Source organism: Chiloscyllium punctatum, chromosome 5, assembly GCF_047496795.1.
Source record: "Chiloscyllium punctatum isolate Juve2018m chromosome 5, sChiPun1.3, whole genome shotgun sequence".
In the NCBI taxonomy this organism is placed as follows: domain Eukaryota; kingdom Metazoa; phylum Chordata; class Chondrichthyes; order Orectolobiformes; family Hemiscylliidae; genus Chiloscyllium; species Chiloscyllium punctatum.
The window spans coordinates 73,286,319-73,313,402 of record NC_092743.1 but is presented as its reverse complement, the minus strand read 5'-3'; the positions used below and the strand labels follow the sequence as shown (position 1 = coordinate 73,313,402).

Genomic DNA, 27,084 nt, shown 5'->3' with positions numbered 1-27,084 from the left:
TCCTTGCTGCCCTTCTCAAACAAAGGAACCATATTAGCTATCCTTCAGTCATCTGGCGCTTTTCCTGTGGCCAGTGAAGTACTAACTATCTTCACCAGTGCCCCAGAAATTTCCTCCCCTATCAGCCATGGCAACCTGGGGTATATCTCATTACAATTTTAGGTTTTATGCACTTTTATGCCGCTAAAACATCTATAATACCTTCTCCTTAACATGCTCTAGAACCTCACCATTTCAACTGATGTCTCCAGCTACAACATTTTCTCTTTTGTGAATACTGATGACAAATATTCATTTAAGACCTCACCCAAGTTCTCTGGCTCCATGCACAGATTGCCTCTTTGGGCTCTAATAGGCACTACTCTTTCTTTTGCTCTTAATATAATTACAAAATGCCTTTGGGTTTTTCTAACACCTGTCTAACAGCTCCTCTTTCTTTCTAAGCACTTCTCCACACAGTCTCTGTACTTCTGAATGGCTTCCCCTGTTTTTAATACTGTACTTAACATATGCTTCCTTCTTTTCTGCATGATGGTGACCAGCTATCACCTATATTCACCATATTTATGAGGGACAAAAGGCATGAAAGATCTTATGAATATTTTGGAATTCATAAACATTTATTTACAAAGTGTTCCCCATTGATTTATTCACTAATCAGCAGAGACCATACAGGTGTTGGCCAATTGTCATTTCGAGGGAGTCTAGCTAATCTCAGGTGATGCAATGCAAACCTTTTTCACTCTTCATATGCCCAATTCAGCTGATGTTTCCTTTTTGAAGGAAAAGTGATGATCACTCATAAACAAAGCCATCACAGCCTCTGATATAGGTATGCAAGATATTGCCTTGGGACATTGGCTAAAAACTTATCATTTGGCAAGGTTTACATTTATGAGAGTGATCCCTGATCCCATGAGGTACGCAGGTCATAGAGCAGAAATAATCACAATGCTACAGCAACCTTTCCTAAATGAAGTAATGATAGGATTCTTTGATATGTTCAGATGATGTGGTAATAACAGATGCAGCTAAAGCACTGGAGGGCACAAGCTTTCATATTTCGCTTCTCCTCTACAACCCCTCTGCCTCATTTCAGTTATATATCTACCAAAGGCATAACGGTTTTGTAAACCATCTGTTACAAAGTCAGGTAGCTAACTTCGCAGACTCAGTGCTATTGGCTACTTTCATTTGCGGTCTGAGTATTAAAGGTGCGCTAAATGTTAGTGAAGACAGCTCATATTTATATGTGATGGTTTAAAGGCGTAGTATTCCTTCTCTTGCAGAAAGACCAAAGAAAACTGAATGTGCACAGGCTCTTTACATTAATATCAATCTTTAAAAAAAACCTTCAAGTGCAGACTGTTGCATACCATGCAGTTGTCACTATGTAATTGTGGTGAACTACAAGTCACTTTATGCCAGTGCCATCTAGCTCTGCATGGCAAAAGTGACCACATTTATCAAATTCTCTTGATGGACACCAATGACTAAGTTGTTCTTCTTGTTCTGTTTTATAAATTAAGCTCAACAAAATTGTCGCCTCTTTTCCTCTTCCTTTTGTCCAATGATTACATCAGAGATTCCCTTGTTTTAGACATTCTTGTAAAATATAACTAAATAAGTTATGAAGCATCTAGTTAAGTTGACTGATAGTTATACGAATTGTAACAAGGTCAGCTAGCTGGCCAGCATAGAACACGAGTTCCCAGACTGGGTCAGCTATTCTGGTCCACTACATGGAACTTCAAGGCCCATAGTTTCACAGAATTTTATTATTGATGTATATCATGATTCTTTGTCTATAGAATGTAGTCATGTTGTTGGACTAATAATTTAGTTACCTGAACAAATGTGCACATGTAAAACAGTAAGCAGGAAAAGACCTATTATTTCAACTAGCTGGTTCTACTCAATTGTCATTAGCTTCAAAATATATTTATATACTCCTTACACCACCCAGAAGCCCAATACCAAAAAAGTCCAAGCACACCTGTGGAGTAGAACATTTTCTCTCTAACCCAGTCTCGTTGGGCTGATTAGCTCAGTTGGTTGGATAGCTGGGTTATAATAGAGTAATACTAACTGTGTGCGTTCAATTCCTGCACTGGCTAAGGTTACTTTGAATATCTCTCAATATCACCCTTCTTGAGGCTCAGTTAACTATTGCAGTTAAAATTAGAGTCAAATATGACTGTATCATCACACTATAAATTTTCTCAAAGTGCCTCAAGCACTGCACATCAGCCTCAGAAAATGACCCACTTTCATGGAAATAGTCAACAAAATATTCAGGTAAATGTTCGTTCAAGGCATCTTCAACTCAAAGCCAAAAACACTCCAAACTCAGTGTTTTAACCTTACCTCAAGTTGAACTACCATCAGCTGTCTTCCTCTATTGAGAGAGCAGCCTTGTGGTCTGATAAGACTGTTACAAGTTTACTTGATTAAAACTAGTTCAGGCAATCACACTGATATCCTAATAGGCAAATCAGGGCCAAAAATTGGTATAAATAATTTAAATAATTGAAGCACAATGCAATACTCCTTATACATCACTGCCTATTTTCTCTTTTTTAAAGCATGTGTTGAGAATACTAATGAATTAGGATGTGAGCAATGGAGTACCTCAGGGGGTCTGGAACCTTGGGCTTTTGTAAAATATATCAATAACGTAAATGAAAACAGTGAAAGCATGGTAGCTAAATTTGAAAACAGGCATGCTGCAAAAATAAATATATAAAAGGTTGAATGTGTGGGCATAAATCTTACAAATAGAGTGTAATGTGGAAAAATGTAAAGGTGTTCAACAGGAAGAATGAAAGAAACAATAATTTTTAAATGGTGAACAACTGCAGAATGCTGAGCTGTAAACATTCATGGTTTTCTAGTGTACTGTTATGGACTGGACCAGACTGCCTCAAAATATTTTAAGAAGGTAGCCTAGACCCTAAACTTTTCTTCTTTTAAAGGCAAATGAAAAGTATCTGTTCCAGATGCAATATAATTGGTTAAACTACTCAATGTTAAGAAAAACACAACTAATTTAATACTGTAGTTAAAATACAAGTAAAGAATGAGGAAATTAGAATGTTGTAACCCTATTGGAAAACTTAGCAGCATAATAGATATAATAGCTATTGCTACTTAACTTTTACAACATAGTAACACTCCATAAACATATCCTTTGTCAAGAAAGGAAAATTCAGACACCAATTCTCACATGCAGTTTTCCCATCCAGACAAAAACAATGTCAAGAGAAAATTGGGAGACTGAAGCTTCTAACGCTGTTCAGACATCAATTACTACTGAGACAGCTGGCCACACCCGTTCAGGCTGCATTAAAAAAAATCCCAAGGCCTCCCTACTCATGTGGTCTTCAATATGCAGCACAAAACCTCTGCCTAACAACATCTCTTCAACAAAACAAGGACAAAATAATCTCTTAAAGTGACAGCATTGTCGTACTTTACCTTCAAAGAAAATTAACTATCAAATTAGAATTATTCATTATAAGATATCCTTAGCCTACTTCTATTAGTATACTACAATACATAGACATTACACTGATTCTAAGCATGCAAACATTTACTACTACAGTCTATTTCAGGCTATTTATTCACGCCACGGCACACCTCTATCTTTCTTCTTCAAAGTTGATATTACGTTCTCTCATCCTGATACATATATAATTTTCATACTGAATGCCTCCAATAACTAGCTCCATCTAAATAGTCTGGAATTTCTGTCCTTAAATTTCTCCAAAAACATTAATGGGTTATGATCAGTATGTACAATTATCTCAGATACATTACTGGCAATATAAATGTTGCAATATTGTAATGTCAACAAAAAGCTCAAGGGTTCCTTCTCAATCATGGAATATTTCTGTTGCGGAGTATTCAATTTTCAGGAAACATACCCAATAGGTCTTTCTATCTACTTGTTATCTTCTTGTAAGAGTATAGCACTGACACCTACATCACTCGCACTGATAGACACCTTGAATGAATTTATGTAATTAGGTGTGATTAACACTGGGGCAGTGGTTAACATAATTTTCAGGCTGCCAAGTGTCTTCTGACAGTCTGTCATCCACTGAAATTTTCAGCACTTCTTCAGTAAGTCAGTCAGTGCAGCGAACGCTCTGCTAAAATTCTGCACAAACTTTTGATAAAATCCACTAAATCCTAGGAGTTGTAGTATAGTCCTCTTTGTTGATATTCCCCAATAAACTTTGTTTTCACATCCCTTGGGGTCATTTGTCTATGTCCAATAACAATGGTCCAGGATTGTGACTTGGGCATTTGTGAATTCACACTTAGCCAGGTGGCTCGCCAAATCTGTCTCCAAAAGGTAATGGAACAATTCCAATAGATACTGCAAAAGTTCCTTCCATGTGTGACTAAAAATCACCATGTCGTCATACAGGTAATCCAGAAATGACTTTATTGGTTAGTCTTTGAAATGTGGCTCACACATTTTTCAGATCAAATAGCGTGACTTTAAATTGATATAGTCCATTTGGTGTTACAAAAGCCGAAATTGTCTTCACTCTTTTGAACAGATACCTACTAGCGTCCTCTGAGTAAGTCGAACTTAGAAATATAAATTGCTTGTCCTACCTCTCAATACAGCCTTTCAAATGTGGAATAGGATATGAATCAGACTTAGTAACTACATTGACTTTATGATAATTGACACATAATTGTTGTGTACCATCTAGTTTTGACAGCATTATTTTGGGTGCTCTCCAGTCACTGCAACTCACTTTGAGTATGTTACCTCTGGCCATGCATTTAATCACTTTGAACATAAGCCAACTTTAGAATGGTTAGGTCTATAAGGATGTTCCATAATTGGAACAGCATTTCCTATATATATCATGTGTAATTAAATTAGAACTTCCCAGCTTAATCCCCATATCTCCCCTTTTGACTGTAATAACTCTTTCAGGTCATTTCAATTTTCCTCAGGAATTTAACTCAATAATTTATCCAAACTTTACAGAACCTCCTCATTGTTCTATTTAATTACACGGATGTCCAATCCGGAATGATCTGAACTTGGTTCTTCATGTCAAATTGTAACCAGTAACACATTATCCTTTAGCTTTCCCTCCCTATTAAAATATCTTTTGAGCATATTCACATGACATACTTTTGAGTCTTTGTATTTGGCAATGTTATCAAATAATTCACCTCATTCAATTTCCTTTCAATTTGATAAGGCCCACTACCCTTGCTTTCAAAGGTTCACCCTTCACTAGAAGTAACACTAACACATTAGCTCAATTAGCAAAATTGTGAGTTTTTTAAAATTTCTTGTCTGCTACCTGTTTCACTCTCTCAATTTAGTCTTTCCCTACAAATTAACATAGAGTCCTTAATTAACTTCAATGGTCCTCTCATCTCATGCCAAAAACTAATTCAAATGGACTGAATTTGGTAGGTTCATTTAGTGCATCTCCCCTGCAAAAATAAATAATGGACTTCCTTTACAGACAGATGTTTCTGTGGCCAGCAGAGAAAAATCAAAATGGTGTGTTGCTTCCCTGATGCCAGGATCAAGGATGTCTCAGACATCCTTGAGAATGTTCTCAAGGGGGAGAGGGACCAGCAGGAGGTCATTGTACACATTGGAAGCAATGATATAGGAAGAGAAAAGGTTGAGATTCTGAAGGGAGATTACAGAGATTTAGGCAGGAATTTAAAAAGGAGGTCCTCGAGAGTAGTAATATCTGGATTACTCCCAGTGGTGCAAGCTAGAGGGCAGGAATAGAGGATAGAGCAGATGAATGCATGGCTGAGGAGCTGGTGTCTGGGAGAAGGATTCACATTTTTGAATCATTGGAATCTCTTTTGGGGTAGAAGTGACCTGTACAAGAAGGACGAATTGCACCTAAATTGGAAGAGGATAAATATACTGGCAGGGAGATTTGCTAGAGCTGCTCAGGATGACTTAAACTAGTAAGGTGGGGGGTGGGGTGACCCAGGGAGACAGGGAATAAAGAGATCATCTGAGGCAAGTACGGTTGAAAACAGAAGCAAGTCAAACAGTCAGGGCAGGCAGGGACAAGGTAGGACTAATAAATTAAACTCCATTTATTTCAATGCAAGGGGCCTTGCAAGGAAGGCAGATGAACTCAGGGCATGGTTAGAAACATGGGACTGGGATATCATAGCAATTACAGAAACATGGCTCAGGGATGGGCAGGACTGGCAGCTTAATGTTCCAGGATACAAATTCTACAGGAAGGATAGAAAGGGAAGCAAGAGAGTAGGGGGATTGGCATTTTTGATAAGGGATAGCATTATAGGTGTGCTGAGGGAGGATATTCCCAGAAATCCATCCAGGGAAGTTATTTGAGTGAAACTTAGAAATAAGAAAGGGATGATCACTTTATTGGGATTATATTATAGACCTCCTAATAGTCGGAGGGAAATTGAGAAACAAATGTGTAAGGAGATCTCAGCTATCTGTAAGAATAATAGAGTGGTTATGGTAGGGGATTTTAACTTTCCAAACGTAGACTGGGACTGCCATAGTATTAAGGGTTTAAATGGAGAGGAATTTGTTAAGTGTGTATAAGAAAAGTTTCTAATTCAGTATGTGGATGTACCTACTAGAGAAGGTACAAAACTTGACCTACTCTTGGGAAATAAGGCAGGGCAGGTGACTGAGGTGTCAGTAGGGGAGCTCTTTGGGCCCAGCGACCATAGTTCTATTAGATTTAAACTAGTGATAGAAAAGGATAGATCAGATCTAAAATTGAAGTTCTAAATTGGAGGAAGGCCAATTTTGACGCGATTAGGCAAGAACTTTCAAAAGCTGATTGGAGGCAGATGTTCACAGATAAAGGGATGGCTGGAAAATGGGAAGCCTTCAGAAATGAAAAGGACAAAAGGGTAAGTAGGAAGAGAATAGGGCCCCTCAAAGATCAGCAAAGATGCCTTTGTGTGGGGCTGCAGGATCGGAGATACTAAACCAATATTTTGCATCAGTATTTACAGTGGAAAAGGACATGGAAGATATAGAATGTAGAGAAATGTCCATATTACAGAGGAGGAAGTGCTGGATGTCTTGAAATGCATAAAAGTGGATAAATCCCCAGGACCTGATCAGCTGTACCCTAGAACTCTGTGGGAAGCTAGAGAAGTGATTGCTGGGCCTCTTACTGAGATAGTTGTATAATTGATCGTCACAGGTGAGGTGCCGGAAGACAGGAGGTTGGCTAATGTGGTGCCATTGTTTAAGAAGGGTGGTAAGGACAAGCCAGGGAATTATAGACCTGTGAGCCTGATGTCGGTGGTGGGCAAGTTGTTGGAGGGAATTCTGAGGGACAGGATGTCCATGTATATGGAAAGGCAAGGACTGGTGAGGGATAGTCAACATGGCTTTGTGCATGGGAAATTATGTCTCACAAAGTTGATTGAGTTTTTTTGAAGAAGTAACAAAAAGGATTGGTTCGGGGGGAGCGGTAGATGTGATCTATATGGACTTCAGTAAGGCGTTTTTCAAGGTTCCCCATGGGAGACTGTTTAGTAAGATTATATCTCATGAAACACAGGGAGAACTAGCCAATTGGATACAGAACTGGCTCAAAGGTAGAAGACAGAGGGTGGTGGTGGAGGGTTGGTTTTCAGACTGGAGATCTCTGACCTCCAAGGATGGGTGCTGGATCCAATACTTTTCATCATTTATATAAATGATTTGGATGTGAGCCTAAGAGATATAGTTAGTAAGTTTGCAAATGACACCAAAATTGGAGGTGTAGTGGACAGCGAAGAAGGTTACCTCAGATTACAACAGGATCTGGACCAGATCGGCCAATGGGCTGAGAAGTGATAGATGGAGTTTAATTTAGATAAATGTGAGCTGCTGCATTTTGGGAAAGCAAAATTAGCAGGACTTGTACACTTAATGGTAAGGTCCTAGGGAATGTTGCTGAACAAAGAGACCTTGGAGTGTAGGTTCATAGCTCCTTGAAAGTGGAGTCGCAGGTACATAGGATAGTGAAGAAGGCATTTGGTATGTTTTCCTGTATTGGTCAGAGTATTGAGTACAGGAGTTGGGAGGTCATGTTGCAGCTGTACAGGACACTGGTTAGACCATGGTTGGAATATTGCATGCAATTCTTGTCTTCTTCCTATTGGAAAGATGTTGTGAAACTTGAAATGGTTCAGTAAATATTTAAAAGGATGTTGCCAGGGTTGGAGGATTTGAGCTATAGGGAGAGGTTGAATAGGCTAGGGCTGTTTTCCCTGGAGTGTCGGAGGCTGAGGGGTGACCTTATAGAGGTTTATAAAATAATGAGGGGCGTGGTTAGAATACATAGACACGATCTTTTCCCTGGGGGTGGGGAGTCCAGAACTAGAGGGCACAAGTTTAGGGTGTTGAAAAGCATTAAGGTAGGCAAGTCCCCAGAACCTGATGGGATTTATCCCAGAATACTGAGGGAGGTGATGGAGGATATTGCTGGATCCTTGTATGGAATATTGGTACCGTCTTTGGTCACAGGATAGTTCACAAATGACTGAAAAATCACCAAACCTGTTCCTTTGGTTAAGAAGGGCGAAAGTGATTAGATTACCAGCAGTTTTGAACCAGGTATTTGGCCCAACAAGTCCACACCAATCTTCCGCAGAGTAACCTACCCAGACCCATTTCCCTTTGACTAATGCACTAACACTATGGGCAATTTAGCATGGCCGATTCACCTGACCTGCACATCTTTAGACTGTGGGAGGAAACCGGAGCATCTGGAGGAAACCCACGCAGACATGGGGAGAATGTGCAAACTCCACACAGACAGTTTCCCAAGGCTAGATGCAAACCGGGGTCCCTGACTCTGTGAGGCAGCAGTGTTAACCACTGAGCCATCTAGAAAATTACAGGCTGGTGAGCCTTATGTCTGTGGCTCTTATTGGAGCAGCTTCTTAGGGGTAGGATTTACTCACATTTGGAAAAACCTGGATTTATTAGTCTTAGGTAGCATGACATTATGCGGAGAAGGTTATGTCTCACAAACTTGATCGAAATTTATGAGAAAATGACAAAGGTGACATGGACTTTAACAAGGTCTTTGACATTTTGGAAGGCTTAATGCAGGAGGAAGCATCCAATAAATGGCAGAACCCTTAGAAGTGGTAACATATAGAATAATCGACATATATAGGTCCAAACTTCCCTGAAAGGGTCAACACAAGTGGAAAAGGTTAAGAAAGCATATGGCATGCTTGCTTTCATTGATCAGGGCAGAGGATATAAAAAAATTCCAAGTCATCTTGCAGCTATATAGAACTTTAGTAAGGCCGCATTTGGAAGATTGTGTCCAATGCTGGTTGCCACACTACCAGAAGGATGCCGAACATTTGGAGAGGATGCAGAAATGGTTTAACAGAATATTGCCTGGTTTGGAGGGTATTAGCTATGAGGAGAGATTGGACAAACATAATTTGATTTCACTTAAACTTCAGTGGCAGAGAGGCGATTTGTTCGAAGTTTACAAAATTATGACAGACATGAATAGAATGGCTAGTTGGAGTCTTTTTCCCAGATAGAAATGTGAATTGCCAGGGGACATAGGTTTAAGATAAACAAAGGTTAGTTTAAAAGACAAGTGAGAAGCAAGTTTTTTTTTACACAGACAATGGTAAGTACCTGGAAAGAATTGCCAAAGGTAGTGGTAGAAACAGATACAATAACAACGCATCAGAGGCATCTTGACTAACATATGACGAGGCAGGGAATAGAGGCATGCGGATCCTGGAGAGGTAAAAGGTTTAGTTTAAAAAGACATCATGAGTTGGTGCAGGCTTGGTGGGGTGAAGGGCCTATTCATGTGTTATTTTGTTCTTTGTCTTTACATAAATCTTGAATGGTATTGGCAAAGTGGATGTGGAAATGGTTAAGACCGAAACTAGAAGGGCTATATTGAATTGACTCTCTACAGATGTTACCATGCCTGCTGTGTTTCTTCAGCACTTTCCTTTTTAATTGCAGAACTAGGGTATATTGTTTCAAAATTTAGAGTCACTGCTTTAGGATAAAGATGAGATTTTTTTTTTCCCAGAGGATTGTGTGACTATGGAACTCTGTTCCTCAGAATGGGATGGGTGCAGGAGATATTAAATTGTTTTAAGGCAGAGACACTGTCTTGCTGTACAGGGAATCAAGGGCATACTTGCATCAATGTTCCTTCTCAAATTTACAAAATGATGCATTAAATGGATGAAGAATAGAATTTTCCGACTTCAATTGAAATGCATGTACAGGGACCTTGAGATCTTGATTGGATAATCCGAAATTCAGATAATTGATGTTCGGATAACCAATGTTGTTCTGAATTTATAATGTCTTTGGACTGAGGCAACAATTATCTGGAATCATGCAGTAGATGCAAATTGAGGTGTAGGTCAGAAATTTGAAGTGTCTCCAGCTGCATCTGTTTGATTAGGTTGGATCAAAACCAAGCATTTTCTTTCAAATCTGAGAACTGGCACTTGAAGATGAAATGTACTGGCTCTGTGCTATTTTTAGCTGCTCAGTTTCTTCTTGATGATTACATCACTGTTAGCTGCATACTGCAGTCATAATACAGCAACAGCACAAAGAACAAGTGACACTAGCCATATTTCCCAGGTGCCAATGTGTAGGGGGAGGTGGTAAAGTTTCGATTTTTCATGTGCAATATCGAAACAATACAAGGCAAAGCCATTTCATAAAGACCATGAGTGTAGTTTTGTTAAACATACTGTCTAAAGAAAAATCCCAGGTTATGAGTGCAGAATTTTGTAGCTAATTACGACCATAGAATATTGTGAATATATTGTAAATAAACTTCAACATCTTGTAATGTTTTGCAGCAGACTTGCTTGTACTCTTCTCTGTCGAGACTAGTTACAGAAGCGGCAGGATGTTAATGTTAATGACTTTCACTGCTTAGTCTTAATTAATTGATAAAAGCATTGTTAAATGTCCAAAGTAGATTCTGTGTGGATAATAACCAATGTACAATATTGAAAATACTTCGATTCACTCCACAAAATGAAATGTCTCTGCTAGATTTCATTGGACCTACCATGTCAAGAACAGGCATTTGTTTTGACATGGAATGCATAATCTGCCAGATGTCATTTGGTTTTTGAAATGAGGACAGCAATTTTTCTGATCAAGGTGATTAACATGGAAAATTTCTAGTACTATAAGGACAGCTTTTTTAAATCGAAAGTCATTTTCACTGTTCTTCTAACAAGCATGATAGTAAGATTACGTTCTATGATACACTTCAGAACCTCCAATATGTTATTTATTTGAAGTTGTGTCATATACTACCACATTGAAGCAGAGATCATGGCAGGATAGTTCCTTGAAGTGGACCTTATCTTTTGATTTTAACATGAGTGTGGTGGAAACATCATTTTGAAATATAAACAGGGCCCCACCTGGATGAGGCTTTGGGGGCCTGGGAAACAGAAGTCTTCGAGGAGGTGGAGGGAGTGGGTGGTATGCCGAATGTATGTGGAGAATTCCTGGACCAGAGGGGATAGGACTCTGTCCTATCCCCTCTGGTCCAGGAATTCTCCACATACATTCAGGACACCACCCACTCCCTCCACCTCCTCGAAGACTTCTGTTTCCCAGGCCCCCAAAGTCTCATCTTCACCACGGACATCCAGTCCCTCTACATCTGCGTCCTCCATGATGAGGGTCTCCACGCCCTCTGTTTCTTCCTCTCCCCACCAGTACCCTTCCACTGACACTCTCATTCATTGGCTGAACTTGTCCTCACCATCAAGAATTTCTCCTTCAAATTCTCCCACTTCCTCCAGACGAAAAGGGTAACCATGGGCATCCACATGGGCCCCAGCTACGCCTGTCTCTTTGTCAGCTACATGGAACAGTCTATCTCCTGCAGTTACACCGGCACCACTCCTCACCTTTTCCTCCACTACATTAGGGACTGTATCGGTGCCACCTTGTGCTCCCTTGAGGGGGTTGGACACTTCATCAACTTTACCAACACATTCCACCCCGACCTTAAATCCATCTCTGACACCTTCTCCCCTTCCTAGACCTCTCCATCTCCATCAACGGTGACCAACCCAACACTGACATTTTCTACAAACCCACTGACTCCCACAGCTACCTGGATTACACCTTGTCCCCCCTTGCCCCCTGCAAAATTGCTATCCGTTATTCCCAATTCCTTCACCTCTACTGCATCTGCTCCCAGGAGGACCAGTTCCACCACTGAACACACCAGATGGCCTCCTTCCTCAAAGACCATAATTTTCCTTACCACGTGGTTGATGACACCCTTCAGCGTATCTCATCCACTTCCCGCACCTTCGCCCTCAAACCCTCCAACCGCAACAAGGATAGAACCGCCCGGTGCTCACCTTCTATCCCACCAACCTCCATATACGCCACATCATCCTCTGCCATTTCTGCCACCTACAAACGGACTTCACCACCAGAGATATATTTCCCTCCCTCCCCCTATCCGCTTTCCATAAAGACTGTTCCCTCCACAACTACCTCATCAGGTCCACGCCCCCCCTAACAATCCAACCTCACCTCCCGGCAGCTTCCCCTGCCATCGGAGAAATTGCAAAACCTGCACCCAGACCTCCCCCCTCACCTCTGTCCAAATCGCCAAAGGAGCCTTCCACATCCATCAAAGTTTCACCTGCACTTCCATGCATGTCTTTTACTGTATCTGTTGCTCCCGATGCGGTCTCTTCTACATTGGGGAGACAGGACGCCTACTTGCAGACCGCTTCAGAGAACCCCCTCACCAACCAACCCCACTGCCCTGTGGCCAAACACTTCAACTGTCCCTCCCACTCTGCCGAGGACATGCAGGTCCTGGGCCTCCTCCATCGTCAATCCCTTACCGTCTTCAGCCTCGGAAACCTCCAACCCCATGGCACCAATGTGAATTTCACCATTTTCCTCATTTCCCCTCCCACTACCTTACCCCAGTTCCAACCTTCCAGTTCAGCACCATCCTTATGACTTGTCCCATCTGTCCATCTTCCTTCCCATTTATCCACTCCACCCTCCCCCAACCTATCACCTTTACCCCCACTTCGATCCACCTGTTGCACTCTAAGCTACCTTCTCTCAAGCCCAATCCCTCTCCCATTTATCTCTCCACCCCTAGGCTCCCAGCCTCATTCCTGATGAAGGGCTTTTGTCTGAAACATTGATTTTCCTGCTTCTCGGATGCTGCCTGACCTGCTGTGCTTTTCTAGCACCACACTCTTGACTCTAATCTCCAGCATCTGCAGTAATCACTTTCACCTGGGTTTCAAACAGCCTGGTTGGGGGTGTGAGAGCAGCTCTGAGGAAATCCCAGGTACATTTCAATATTTAAGTATGTATTAGTTGAATAGATGCATAAAAGGGAAATAATAGGCTATTGGAACAGAATAAGAATATGGGCTTCATAGTGCTCAAATGGAAGTTAAACGCCCCCATGAACTGATTGGATCAAATGATTTATTTCCATGCTGTAATTGTTACACAATTATATGCTCCACAGTTATAACAAAAATAAGTTTTTATAATTGGTCTTTTGTAAATGGATCCTTTCTTACCTTGGAGTGCCTCAAAGCGATGGCTCTGAATAATGATGCACAGCTGCAGCACAAGCTGTGGAGCACTTTCCAAAAATGTCGCCAACAGATGTAACATACTTACATCTGCATATTCATACACCATCTTCCAGTAAAAACGCCAACGGTCGAGCTCCCCACTCTGACGGCTTCGGATACCAAGGTATATAGTGTGCAAATACCTTAAGAGAAAAACAGAAAGTTAAAAAACCTCTATGGCAAAATTAGACAAAAACCTAAAATCCAAGATTGTATGTGTGTGTGGGAGGAAGAGGATTGTCACATATCAGCAGCCTATGAAATTTAAAAGGACACAAATGATTAATGCTGTATTAGGCAAAAATGCATAAAAATAGAAAGTTTTCAAAAATTTTTTTGTTATTTCAAGTATTTCATAGTGCATATAAGTTGTTGATCAAAATCCAGTGATGGAGAATCTAGATGAAGAAGTACAAATTGAAGTATAACATATAAACTGTCTTTTTGGTGAATGATGTGGACATTTTGGTGTTGGACTGGGGTGGGCAAGTTAAATATCACACAATAACAGGCTATAGTCCAACAGGTCTATTTGGAAGTACAAGCTGTCAGAGTGCTGCTCCTTTGTAAGGTAGCTAGTGGGGCAGGATTATAGGACACAGAATTTATAGTAAAAGATGAAAGAGTTACACACCTGGTGCAATGTATTAAACAAACCTGCAGGTGACCCCACTACACTATACACTCTCACACACAAACTCACATACACACACACTCACATAGATCCTGTTTCATACATATGCTTTCCCTCAGACATACACACCCACACCCTCTCAAAGGCATATACTTCGTGAGACTTGCTCGCACACTCTACCAAGCACACACAAGCATATAGCCACACAGTCTCTGCTTCCGCTCCCCCCGCCCCCCACTGCCCCCCCCCACATACACACACACACACACACACACACACACACACAGACACACACACACACACACACACACTCTCACTCCCTTATACATGCACACACACACTCATATAAGTCGTCTATGGAGTGAATTTGTTTTTCCTGTTTGCATTACACAGCATTTTCCCTGTAGGACAGCAGTATGTCATGTCTGGCAGAATGCACAGATGGTCAATGCAGTGTTTATCGTTGACCAAATTTTAAAACACATTCAGCAAAAAATAGTATGACACAGGAACTTAGGAAATGTAAGAATATGGGAGCAGGAGTAGACCCTTACATCTGTTGTACCATTCTAGACGATGGCGATCATATTCATCAATGCCATTTTCCCACACGATTCTTGTATCCCTTAATGTCATTAGTATGAACGAAGCTACTGATCTCTTCCTTGAACTTGTTCAATAAATGAATTTGCATAGCTTTCTAGGGTAAAATAATTCTAAATATACATTTCTGGGGCTGAGCATTCCATACACCCACCACTCTTTGGGTGAAGAAGTTTCTCCTCAACTCTGTTCTAAGTGGCCTACCCCTTATTTTTAAACTGTGTCCTCTGGTTTGGGACTCACCCATCAGCGGAAGCATGCTTCCTGCCTCCAGAGTGTCCAATCCTTTAATAACAATTAATCAGATCCTTTCTCACCCTTCTAACCTCAAGCATATACAAGCCCAGTCGCTCCAATCTTTCAGCGTAAGATAGTCCCGCCATTCTGGGAATTGACCTCGTGAACCTACGCAGCACTCCCTCAATAGCCAGAATGTCTTTCCTCAAATTTGGAGACCAAAACTGCGCACAATATTCTAGGTGCGGTCTCACCAGGGCCCTGTACAGCTGCAGAAGGACAGCTTTGCCTCTATACTCAATTCCTCTTGTTATGAAGGCCAGCATGCTATTAGCTTTCTTCACTGCCTGCTATACCTGCATGCTAGCTTTCATTGACTGATGTACAAGAACACCTAGATCTCATTTACTGCCCCTTTACTTAACTTGACTCCATTTAGGTAGTAATCTGCCTTCCGGTTCTTGTCACCAAAGTGGATAACCACACATTTATCCACATTAAACTGCATCTGTCATGTATCCGTCCACTCACCTAGACTGTCCAGGTCACCCTGTAATCTCCTAACATCCTCCTCACATTTCACCCTGCCACCCAGCTTTGTGTCATCAGCAAATTTGCTAATATTACTTTTAATGCCTTCATCTATATCATTAATGTACATTGTAAAATGCTGCGGTCCCAGCACTGATCCCTGCGGCACACCACTGGTCACCGCCTGCCATTCCAAAAGGGAGCCGTTTATCACTACTCTTTGTTTCCTGGCAGCCCACCAATTTTCAATCCATGTCAATATTTTGCCCCTAATACCATGTGCCCTAATTTTGCTCACTAACCTCCTATGTGGGACTTTATCAAAGGCTTTCTGAAAGTCCAGGTACATTATATCCACTGGATCTCGCTTGTCCATCTTCAGAGTTACATCCTCAAAAAACTCCAGAAGATTAGTCAAGCGTGATTTCCCCTTCATAAATCCATGCTGACTCTGACCTATCCTGTTACTGCTATCCAGATGTGTCATAATTTCGTACTTTATAATTGACTCCAGCATTTTTCCCACCACTGAGGTTAGACTAACTGGTCTATAATTCTCTGTTTTCTCTCTCCCTCTTTTCTTAAAAAGTGGGCCAACATTAGCCACCCTCCAATCTGCAGGAACTGATCCTGAATCTATAGAACTTTGGAAAATGATCACCAATGCATCCATGATTTCTAGAGCCACCTCCTTCAGTACCCTGGGATGCAGATCATCAGTCCCAGGGACTTATCAGCCTTCAGACCTAACAGTCTCTCCAACTCCATTTCCTGCCTAATATAAATTCCCTTCAGTTCAGGTCCTTCAGGCAGTATTACATCTGGGAGATTGCTCATGTCTTCCCCAGTGAAGACAGATGTAAAGTATCAATACAACTCTTCTGCCATTTCTTTGTTCCCCATAATAAATTCACCTGTTTCTGTCTTCAAGGGCCCAATTTTAGTCTTAACCTTTTTTTTCTTTTCATATACCTAAAAAAGCCTTTATTATCCTCCTTTATATTTTTGGCCAGTTTACCTTCGTACCTTATTTTTTCTTTATGTATTTCCTTTTTAATTATCCTCTGTTGTTCTTTAAAAGCTTCCCAGTCGTCTGATTTCCCACTCATCTTTGCTACATTATACTTTTTCCCTTTTGTCTTTATATGGTCCTTAACTTCCCTCGTCAGCCACGGCCATCTCTGCCTCCCCTTAGTATCTTTCTTCCTTTCTGGAATGAACTGATCCTGCGTCTTCTGCATTATACCCAGAAATATCTGCCATTGTTGTTCCACTGCCATCCTTGCTAGGATATTGCACTATTGAACTTTGGCCAGCTCCTCCCTCACAGCTCCATAGTTCCCCTTATTCAACTGAAATATTGTCACTTCTGATTCTACCCTCTCCCTTTCAAACTGCAGATTAAAGCTTATTGTATTGTGGTCACTACCTCCTAACGGCTCCTTTACTTCGAGGTCCCTGATCAAATCCGGTTCGTTGTACAACACCAGATCCAGAATTGCTTTCTCCCTGGTAGGCTCCAGCACAAGCTGTTCTAAGAATCCTTCTCGGAGGCACTCCACAAACTCCCGTTCTTGGCGTCCAGTACCATCCTGATTCTCTCAGTCTACCTGCATGTTGAAATCCCCCATAACAACTGTAGTAATATCTTTGCAACAGGCCAATTTCAGCTCCTTATTCAACTTACACACTACATCCAGGCTACTGTTTGGGGGCCTATAGATAACTCCCATTAGGGTCTTTCTACCCTTAGAATTTCTCAGCTCTATCCATACTGACTCTACATCCCCTGATTCTAGGTCCCCCCGCACAAGGGACTGAATATCATTCAGCCAACAGGGCCACCCCACCCCCTCTGCCCGTCAGTCTGTCCTTACGATAGCACGTATAGCCTTGAATATTCATTACCCAGGCCCTGTCCACTTGAAGCCACGTCTCAGTTATCCCCACAACATTGTAACTGCCAAATTCCAAATGAGCCTCAAGCTCATCCAACTTATTTCTAATGTTTCGTGCATTCATATATAATATTTTAAATTTGTTACTCCCCTCAACCTTTCTATCAATCCCTATTTCATTTGGCCTTACGGCATGATCATTTTTTGAGTTTTCTGCTACATTGATTCCGTTGTCTTTCTTGACTTCTCTTGTTCTAACTTTCCCTTTAACTTCCTTCTTAAACTTCCAGATTCCCTCTCCCCGCCGTGCCCCCGCTATTTAGGTTAAATGCAGCTGTGTTGCAGTGGCAAAACCTACCTGCCAGAATGCTGGTTCCCCCACCTATTAAAGTGCAACCCATCCCTCTTTTATAATTTATCCTTACCGCTAAACATACCCCAGCGATCCAAGAATTTAAATCCTTGCTTCCTGCACCAGTTCCCCGGCCACACATTCAAGTCCATTATCTCCTTGTTCCTGTCCTCTTCAGCCTGAGGAACTGGAAGCAAACCAGAGATAACCACCCTGGATGTCCTGCTTTCCAGCCTTCTTCTGAGTTCTCAGAAGTCCTGCTGTAGAATGTCCCTTCTCTTCTTCCCAACATCATTTGTGTCGACATGCATCACTACATCTGGCTCTTCACGTTCGCCCTTGAAGATTTCTTGCACTTTATCTGCGATGTCCTTAATCCTGGCACCAGGAAGGCAACACACCCTCCTCAAATCCCACCTGTTGCCGCAGAAACCCCTTTCAGTCCCTCTCACTATGGAATCCCCTATTACCACGGCTCTGTGTGATATCTGACTCCTCGGCTCTGCCTCCACATCAATTTCTGATTGGCAGACCTGACCACCTCTTGAACTGTCAGTGACATCTGTCTCTACGGTTTCCAAGAGATTCAATCTGTTCCTGACAGGTACTTCCCCCAGGGTCTCTTGCACTTGTCTCATCGCTGCCTTCCTCATTGTCCTCTCCCATCTACTCTCTTCTGGTATGTTCGGTGTAATAACCTCACTCAAGGTCCTGTCCAGAAAGATCTCATTCTCTCAGATGAGCCTGAGGTTATCTAGTTCTTTCTTCAGTGCTGCAATATGCTCTGTCAGAAGCTGAACGTGTACACACTTTCCACAGTTATACGAGCCAGCTACACCAGAAGCCCTGACCTCCCACATCATGCACGCAGCACACTGAATCAGCTTGGCAGTCATTTCTTCACCCTCTTCAACTGTGGCATAATCACTTCTCTCAACTTCTTTGTTGAAGACTCCTGAGCCAAAGACTCGCTCTTTTCTCAACAGAAACTTCCCTCGCCCCCGTGTTTTGTTGCAAGTCTGTGGACTTTGAATTTAGGTTAGAGGAGGAGGGTGGGAGGGACACCCTACTGTGTAGGACCTGGGGCCTAGAACACACCTACATAAATAACACTCACCCACCTTCCCAACAGCCTCTGCGCTCCAATTTCACTTCCACCCAGCTCCCGCCGCTCTCTGCTGCAAAAAGACCGCTGGCTTCGAGGTAAGTACTTAAATAACACTCACCCACCTTCCCAACAGCCTCTGCACTCCGACCTCACTTCCGCCCAACTCCTGTCGCTCTCTATTGAAAGGGTTCAGGAAATATTTACAAGGATGTTGCAGGATAAGAGAGTTTGAACTACAGGGAGAGTCATAGAGTCATAGGGACGTACAGCACAGAAACAGACCCTTCAGTCCAACTCATCCATGCTGACTAGATATCCCAACCTCATCTAGTCCCATTTGCCAGCACTTGGCCCAGATCCCTCCAAACCCTTCCTATTCATATACCCATCCAGGTGCCTTTTAAGTGTTGCAATTGTACTAGCCTCCACAACCACTTCTGGCAGCTCATTCCATACATGCACCACCCACTGCGTGAAAAAGTTACCCCTTAGGTCTCTTTTATATTTTTCCTCTTTCACCCTAAGCCTATGCCCTCTAGTTCTGGAGTCCCCCACCTCAGGGAAAAGACTTTGCGTATTTATCCTATCCATGCCCCTCGTGATTTTATGAATCTCTATAAGGTCACCCCTCAGCCTCTGATGCTCCAGGGAAAACAGCCCAGCCTCATCAGCCTCTCACTATAGCTCAAATCCTCCAAACCTGGCAACATCCTTACAAATCTTTTCTGAACCCTTTCAAGTTTCACAACATCCTTCCGATAGGAAAGAGCTCAGAATTGCCCGCAATATTCCAAAAGTGGCCTAACCAATGTCCTGTACTGCCGCAACATGACCTCCCAACCCCTATACTCAATACTCTGGCCAATAAAGGAAAGCAGACCAAACACCTTCTTCACTATTCTATCCACCTGCGACTCTAATTTCAAGAGCTATGAACCTGCACTCCAAGGTCTCTTTGTTCAGCAATACTCCCTAGGACCTTACCATGACACGTATAAGTCCTGCTAAGACTTGCTATCTCAAAATATAGCACTTCACATTTATCTAAATTAAACTCCATCTGCCACTTGTCAGCCCATTGGTCCATCTGATCAAGATCCTGTTGGAATCTGAGGTAAATTTCTTCGCTGTTCACTACACCTCCAATTTTTATGTCATCTGCAAACTTACTAACTGTACCTCCCAAGTGGCTGAATAGGGTGGGGCTATTTTCCCAGAGCATCAGAGGCTGAGGAGTGACCTTTTAGAAGCTTATAAAATCATGAGGGGAAATGGATAAGTTGAATAGCCAAGGTCTTTTCCCCAGGGGAGGGGAATGCAAAACTGGACAGCATAGGTTTAAAGTGAGAGGGGAAAGATTTACAAGGGATCTAAGTGGCAACTTCGTCACCCAGAGGGTAGTGTGTATATGGCATGATCTGCCAGAGAAGGTGGTGGAGGCTGGTACAATAGCAATATTCAACTGCTTTGAAATGCTTTAATTATAAAACAAGTTTCTGTGAAAATATAAGGACATTTTAAAATATATAACAGACTGTTTTAAGTAAAGGAAGGGTGAAACAGAAAGTTGAAAATTAAATAATAAAATTGGCTAACATCTTTGAGTGTGCTTAGTTTAAAGAGAATCATCAGCATGAACTCTGGTCCTCCAACTGTGACACACTTCATTAGCTCTTTAATGCATTATGTTATTAGTAATTGTGTTTTTAAACACTGAAAATCCATTGTTATATCAGGTTTATTGCTTGTGTGTTTTAATTGTTAAATTGAATTTGAATAATGTTATAACTAATGAAGTAGTGTGCACTTTATGCATGGCCCCAAAACCATGCACTATTTTGTTTCCTGCTGTATGTTCAATGCCAGGACACCAGGGTTACCTTTAGCTGATTGGGAAGAATCTTAGAATAATTAGGCTGCTCCTCAAAATATTATGCATAAAGGCATGGCATGCAATAAATTGGCAAATTAGTCTTGTTCAGATGACTAAATCTGGCATAATTTTGGTTGCAGTTGTACATTGGAAGAATTGTCCTCTTGGACTCAATGTGACTCTGTTTACAATTCTCCAACTCCACCCCTACATCTATACCCAGTACCACCTGGATACTGTCAATAACTAAACAACTGATGATAGCAGTAGAGTGACACATTTCTGAATGAAGCTAATTATCTGTAGAATTGTGATGATGCCATTTCTTAACTGATATAGTTGTATGTTCAATTTCTGAAAATCAGTCCTGTGAGATTTATTATATGATGCATATTGTGATGCATGGAAATATTAAATGACATGCACATGGAATTTTATGATGCAATGAATAACAATCTCTTCCTCTGAAGCAAAACGTTGGGAGTTAGAGACCCTCTCCAGGACTTGATGGTCATTGAAGGTGTGTTCATGATGTGGCTAAAAAAATTATATTAACCTGCAAATTATATTAACCCTAGTGGGTGGCACGGTGGCACAGTGGTTAGCACTGCTGCCTCACAGTGTCAGAGACCCGGGTTCAATTCCCGCCTCAGGCGACTGACTTTGCACATTCTCCCCATGTCTGTGTGGGTTTCCTCCCACAGTCCAAAGATGTGCAGGTCAGGTGAATTGGCCATGCTAAATTGCCCTTAGTGTTAGGTAAGGGGTAGATGTAGATGTAGGGGTATGGGTGGGGTACGCTTCGGCGGGGCGGTGTGGACTTGTTGGGCCGAAAGCCCTGTTTCCACACTGTAAGTAATCTAATCTAATCGAATGTTTCAAATTCACTAAAGACAGGTGGCAAACCTGGGAGAGACTCCTGGTTAGTTACAATTGAGGCTTTCATTTATCTCTCCACTCTGCCTCTATTCCTGATGAAGAGCTTTTGCCCGAAACGTCGATTTTCCTGCTCCTCGGATGTAGCCTGAACTGCTGTGTTTTTCTAGCACCACTCTAATCTAGAATCTGGTTTCCAGCATCTGCAGCCCTTGTTTTTACCCAGTTACAATTGATACAGAGTGGCACCCCTCAAGCTATAGCTGGTGACTTGTTTGAGGTAAAAAAAGGCCTCTGCAAACAAGCATAACCATGTGCATAACCATGTGCTTCATGCATCTCTCAACACAGTTAAAAATCACACACACCAAGTTATAGTCCAACAGGTTTATTTGGAAGCACTAGCTTTCGATGCACTGCTCCTTCATCAGGTGATTGTGAAGAATAAGATTGTAAGAGACAGAATTGATAGCAACAGTTTCCAGTGTGATGTAACTGAAATTATATATTGGAAAAGACCCGAATTGTTTGTTCAGTCTGTCATCTTTTAGAATGACCATTGACTTACGTATGAAAAAGCTGATACCAATATGGCCATTCTAAAAGATGAGAAATGTAACAAACAATTCGGGTCTTTTATCTGCCAGGAAAATTAGATTACTTACAGTGTGGAAACAGGCCCTTTAGCCCAACAAGTCCACACCGACCTGCCGAAGCACAACCCTACATGTGGAGCTGCCGGTCTTGGTCTGGGGTGGGCAAGGTTAAAAATCACATAACACCAGGTTATAGTCCAACAGGTTTATTTGGAAGTACTAGTTTTTTGAGTACTGTTCCTTTTTCAGGGAGCTCCAGTGAGGAAGATCTATATGACCTTTGCTGCAAACAGCTCTTCAGTACATTCTTCCTCTTCTGAGGCTGCCGGAGCTCTCTTTCTTGGTCTAGCATTGGGGGGTTTTAATTATTTCAACCCTGTTGTAATGGGCATTGTAACCCCATGTAATTCAGGTGTTTTGAAGGATGATTCCAGATCTGTTATCACAGGGGAATATCTTTGCAAACTAATGGCATGTTTTATTATGGTCCTGGTGGCGCGACTACTTCAGTTATAACTTTCCTGTGCCTCCTCACTGGGTTCATAAGTCAGACCTTGGGTGGGTAACCAATATCACCCGAGAGCCAACTGATGTTGTCGAATGGAGAAAATACATTTGGAGCATGAGAGCATGGAAGGGAAGAAGAAAGGAATGATTGCAGGTCCTTGGATACTTGATGCATATTTGTATTATCCTCATGCAATGGTCACAAAACTGCTGCACTAAAGGAATGGTAGCTCTTTCAAATAGATGTGGCTGTTTTGAGGGTGTCCTGATTGCCATATTGGGTTGGTCTATGAGCTTCTGGATCTGTGTAAGGACTTGCAATGGAAACAGCACCAACTCACCATGGGTTTGACTGGTTTCATTCATCTCATGGTTGATTGAAAGCCCTCAGAAACAATTTATCAGTGGTCTGGCAGATGTTGCATGCTGCAGCTTGCAAGGCTATATACTTCCCAGTAGCAGATTCCTGGAAGGAATGCATAATTTAAGAAAGGCTAGCTTCATCTTGATAGCCATTAATAATGACCTCCCATTGCTCTTGAGCAGACACCTGCTTCCAAAAGGCTGCAGATAACTGCAACCACTTACTGTGATAGCCAGAGCTTTCTGAGGCATTACATGTTCAGGTAGACTGAGGAAGCCAACCCTGATGGATAGACACTGTACTCAATATATCACCTTTTTTGAGATGCAGTCTGTGTCCAACATATTTCGATGACTATGGAGTAGATAGCAGCTGCTGTTGAAGATGCTGACCCTGTTGCACCTGGAGGACACTGAACCTTCCCCTCAGAAGTCCAACTAATTTCAAAATGTAGGAGAAAGTGAGGACTGCTGACGCTGGAGATCAGAGTCGAAGAATATGGTTCTGGAAAAGCACAGCCAGTCAGGCAGCATCTGAAGAACAAGAGAATCGACATTTCAACTTGAAACGTTGATTTGCCTGCTCCTCAGATGCTGTCTCACCGGCTGCACTTTTTCAGTAGCACACTCTTTGACAATAATTTCAAAATGTATAAACCTCATGTCTCAAGGAGGTCTCACAGAAAATAAGGTACTTCCAAAATATCTAAAAGTTAAACAATGTTGCCATCCTCAACACAATCCATGATTTTAGGCTGAAAGAATTATTCTTGTCAGCACAAACCTTTCAATTTAGCTGACCACACATTAATTAGTTTCACCCTTTACAGTATTGTTATCAGGCCAGTTGTACTTTATGATGAGTTTCTGCTCTGCATTAGGTCTTTCTGGTGAGTTACAGAGCCAACTACAGACTGCACATGTTCAGAAATAAAATTCTATGCTTGAGTAAGTTATTGATTGCTTTTAGAGTATCTCAAATTGTTTTCTGCCAAACTATAGGAGGCTTGGCTAGATTAACAAACTGCCCCAGGGAAGGATGAAAGTAAATATAATCTGATCAGGATGTTGACTTTGTGCTATTTTTAGGGATTTTCCCATCCACATGCTCTCAAAACCGCTTCCACTGGGCAGAGAAAATTATGTCCATACTTTCCAACTAGAGATAAACCACTCTTGCTGTACTTCTCTTTTAGTTGAACTATGGAAGATAAATGCTCATGTGTTCATATTAAGAGAAATGTGATTTCACAGCAGCAAATATCAGGTTCAATCTTGCTTCATCATATATGAAGTTTATTTCTCCCCAGGTTCACTATGATCAAATGATACTTACAATAATTCAGGTTTCATTCCTTGAACAACTCTCTATCAATCTGCATTGGTTTAGTGTGTAAATCAGTACTCTCCTCTAACATAGTATAAATGTTGATTTTCCTCTTAAACTGACATTCTTGCAAATTGTTCTGTTGAGTGCAAGACACAAAAATTCAACAAAATGTGTCTTTTTTCACAATACTCAAGGGCGTGACCATTAACATATATCAGAAAAGCAAGGGTTCCAATACCAACCTATGAAAAACTTAATTACAAATCTTCCTCCAGCCCAAAAGCATTCATGGACGATTACTATTTCTTGTCACATTCCCAGTGCTTCTGTAATTTCCAATGATTTCCCTCAGTATCCTTGGATACTGACATCTAGTCCTGATGTCTTGTCAAATTGAAGTACAGTAATCTATCCAATACTACCCCTTTATTAATATTGAACATTTCTAGTGACTGAATTTCCTTCTGTATCACCATGACTGAGTAGCTTATCATTCCTTGGTAAAGACAGATGCAAAATATTAATTTAGTAAGTCAGCAATGCTTCCTGCTTTCACGTGTAAATCCCATTTTTGGTTGCTCAGTGACCTTACCTCATTTACCACTGTTTTACCGTTTATATGTCAATAAAAGACTTTGGAATTTCTTTTTATAGCTTAATAAAAATCCAAAGAACTGTGGGCACTGTAAATCAGAAACAAAAATAGTTAACATTTTGGGTCTGGTGACCCTTCCTCAGAACCATTCAGCCAGGAAACTTTGTATTTGTTTGTCCTATATTTCCATTGTAAGGGAAACTTTGACAGTGCACAAACCACCTCTTCCTTGAAGATTTCCCATTGTTCAGCTACAGTTGTCTCTAGCAACCTTTGGCCCCAATCTATTCAGTCCAGCTTCATTCTTGCCCCTAGATAGGTATTCCCCAATGAATTATTCTTTCTATGGATTGTTCATTATTCTTTTGCAACATGATCTTAAATTTGGTTCCAATCAGTATGATTCACTTTTCAGAGTGGAGACTGGGGTGCTTTCTTTGGTCTTACTACTTTTGCTTTAGAAGGGTCAAAATTAGCCAGGTTTCTGATTCCTATCTAGTGGCTCCTATTGATTTGTTCAGAGTCAGATTGTTCTGTGAAATGTTAACAGTCAATAAGTTGAATTTCATTCCTAGGCTAATGTATGAAGAATAAGCTCTTTCAAAATATATCTGCCGACTGCCAACAACTAGAAATACATTCTACTCAGCATGACTCAGGAGATGATGAAACAACAAGGAAGAAATTTGGATTAAGAAGATAATGGTTTGGAGCTTCAACAATGTGATAATACTATGACTAAGAGGTGTTATTTTGTCCTGGTGTTTTATAAAGAGAGGTTGACACAGGTTTCAAGAGGTCTGCCCAAGCCAATAACCAACTTTGCATTTTTTTTTAAGTTGGAAGCAGCATGAAAAGGTGGGATGAAGCTCCATCATAATCAAGATTTTAGTTTTTAACTTTCAGTAACTGTTGGGTTTGGAAGTTGCTATACATCTCTCCCTGCGACAGCAAAATACTGGAATTCTATCCGTCTGCTAGAGTTTTCTCTTGATGTTCCTTCCTCATGGACTGGAGAAACATTGTCTGTGAGACAATCCATTTTATTGGAATTACCTTTGCCAAGGGTGTGCTTATGGGATGGTACAATAATGGAATAGTTGTTGTTTAGTAGTTTTGTGTTTACATTAACTATTATGCAAGATTAAAGTGTGTTTTACTTCAAGCTTGGTAGTCTGACCAATCAAATTGCATCCAGAACACGATGCCTTATACAGGGTAATTGCTTTTAAAACTAAGAAAAATTTGGAGTCTAGGCTACCTTGTTAATATATTTTGAAGGGGCTTGGTTTGGTCCATAACAAATTGGGGGCTCTTGTTGGGATCAAAATCTCAAATTCCAGATTGGGTATAGGATTATTGGACTCAAAGACAGCAAGTGATGAATGTTGGTGTTCTCATTTCAGGTGTTGCATTTGGTTGATTATAAGAGGGTGTATTTGTCTAGCTCCTTCAGTCATTAAGAGTTTACTGGGAGTGGAAAAAGTCACTTCAGGAACTTTACAGGAATTGAGCAAGACAAAGCTTTAGGAATTGGCAGACAAGTTGGAGTTACGGTGGCCTTTCTCTTTGTGAAAAGGGGAGAAAATTGCAACAATAGCTCAACATTTACAATTGCCAAAATTGTCATCAGAATCTTTGGAAAAGACTAAAATACAATTGCAAATGAAGCAGCTTGAATTAATGGCAAAAAAAATAAAGAGAAAAGGAAATAAAACTGTTTGAATTATGAATGAAAGCAGAAGAAATCAGAAAATGGGAATCGCTCTAGCAGTGGAAAAAGAAAAGGAAAGGAAGGCTCACGCAGAAGAAGGGAAAATGAGAAAGTGTTGAACTTTGGAGTTTGGAACTGAAAAGTCAAAACTGACTTAAAATAGCAGAGATAGAGGTGAAAGGTAGGCGTTGTGATGACG

The 27,084-nt window shown here is 41.2% G+C and overlaps 1 protein-coding gene across 2 annotated transcripts in view; it reads right to left on the bottom strand.

Annotated features, from left to right (window-relative positions):
* xkr4 (XK related 4) overlaps positions 1–27,084 on the bottom strand; it is a 462,580-nt gene that overhangs the window by 122,478 nt on the left and 313,018 nt on the right. For both annotated transcript variants that reach the window (XR_011960662.1, XM_072570550.1), the window contains exon 2: positions 13,612–13,811. Coding sequence is in view for 1 of the 2 variants with exons in the window: in XM_072570550.1 (XP_072426651.1) it covers positions 13,612–13,811 (200 nt within the window). In the remaining variant the exon portion in view is untranslated. The remainder of the gene's footprint in view (positions 1–13,611; positions 13,812–27,084) is intronic.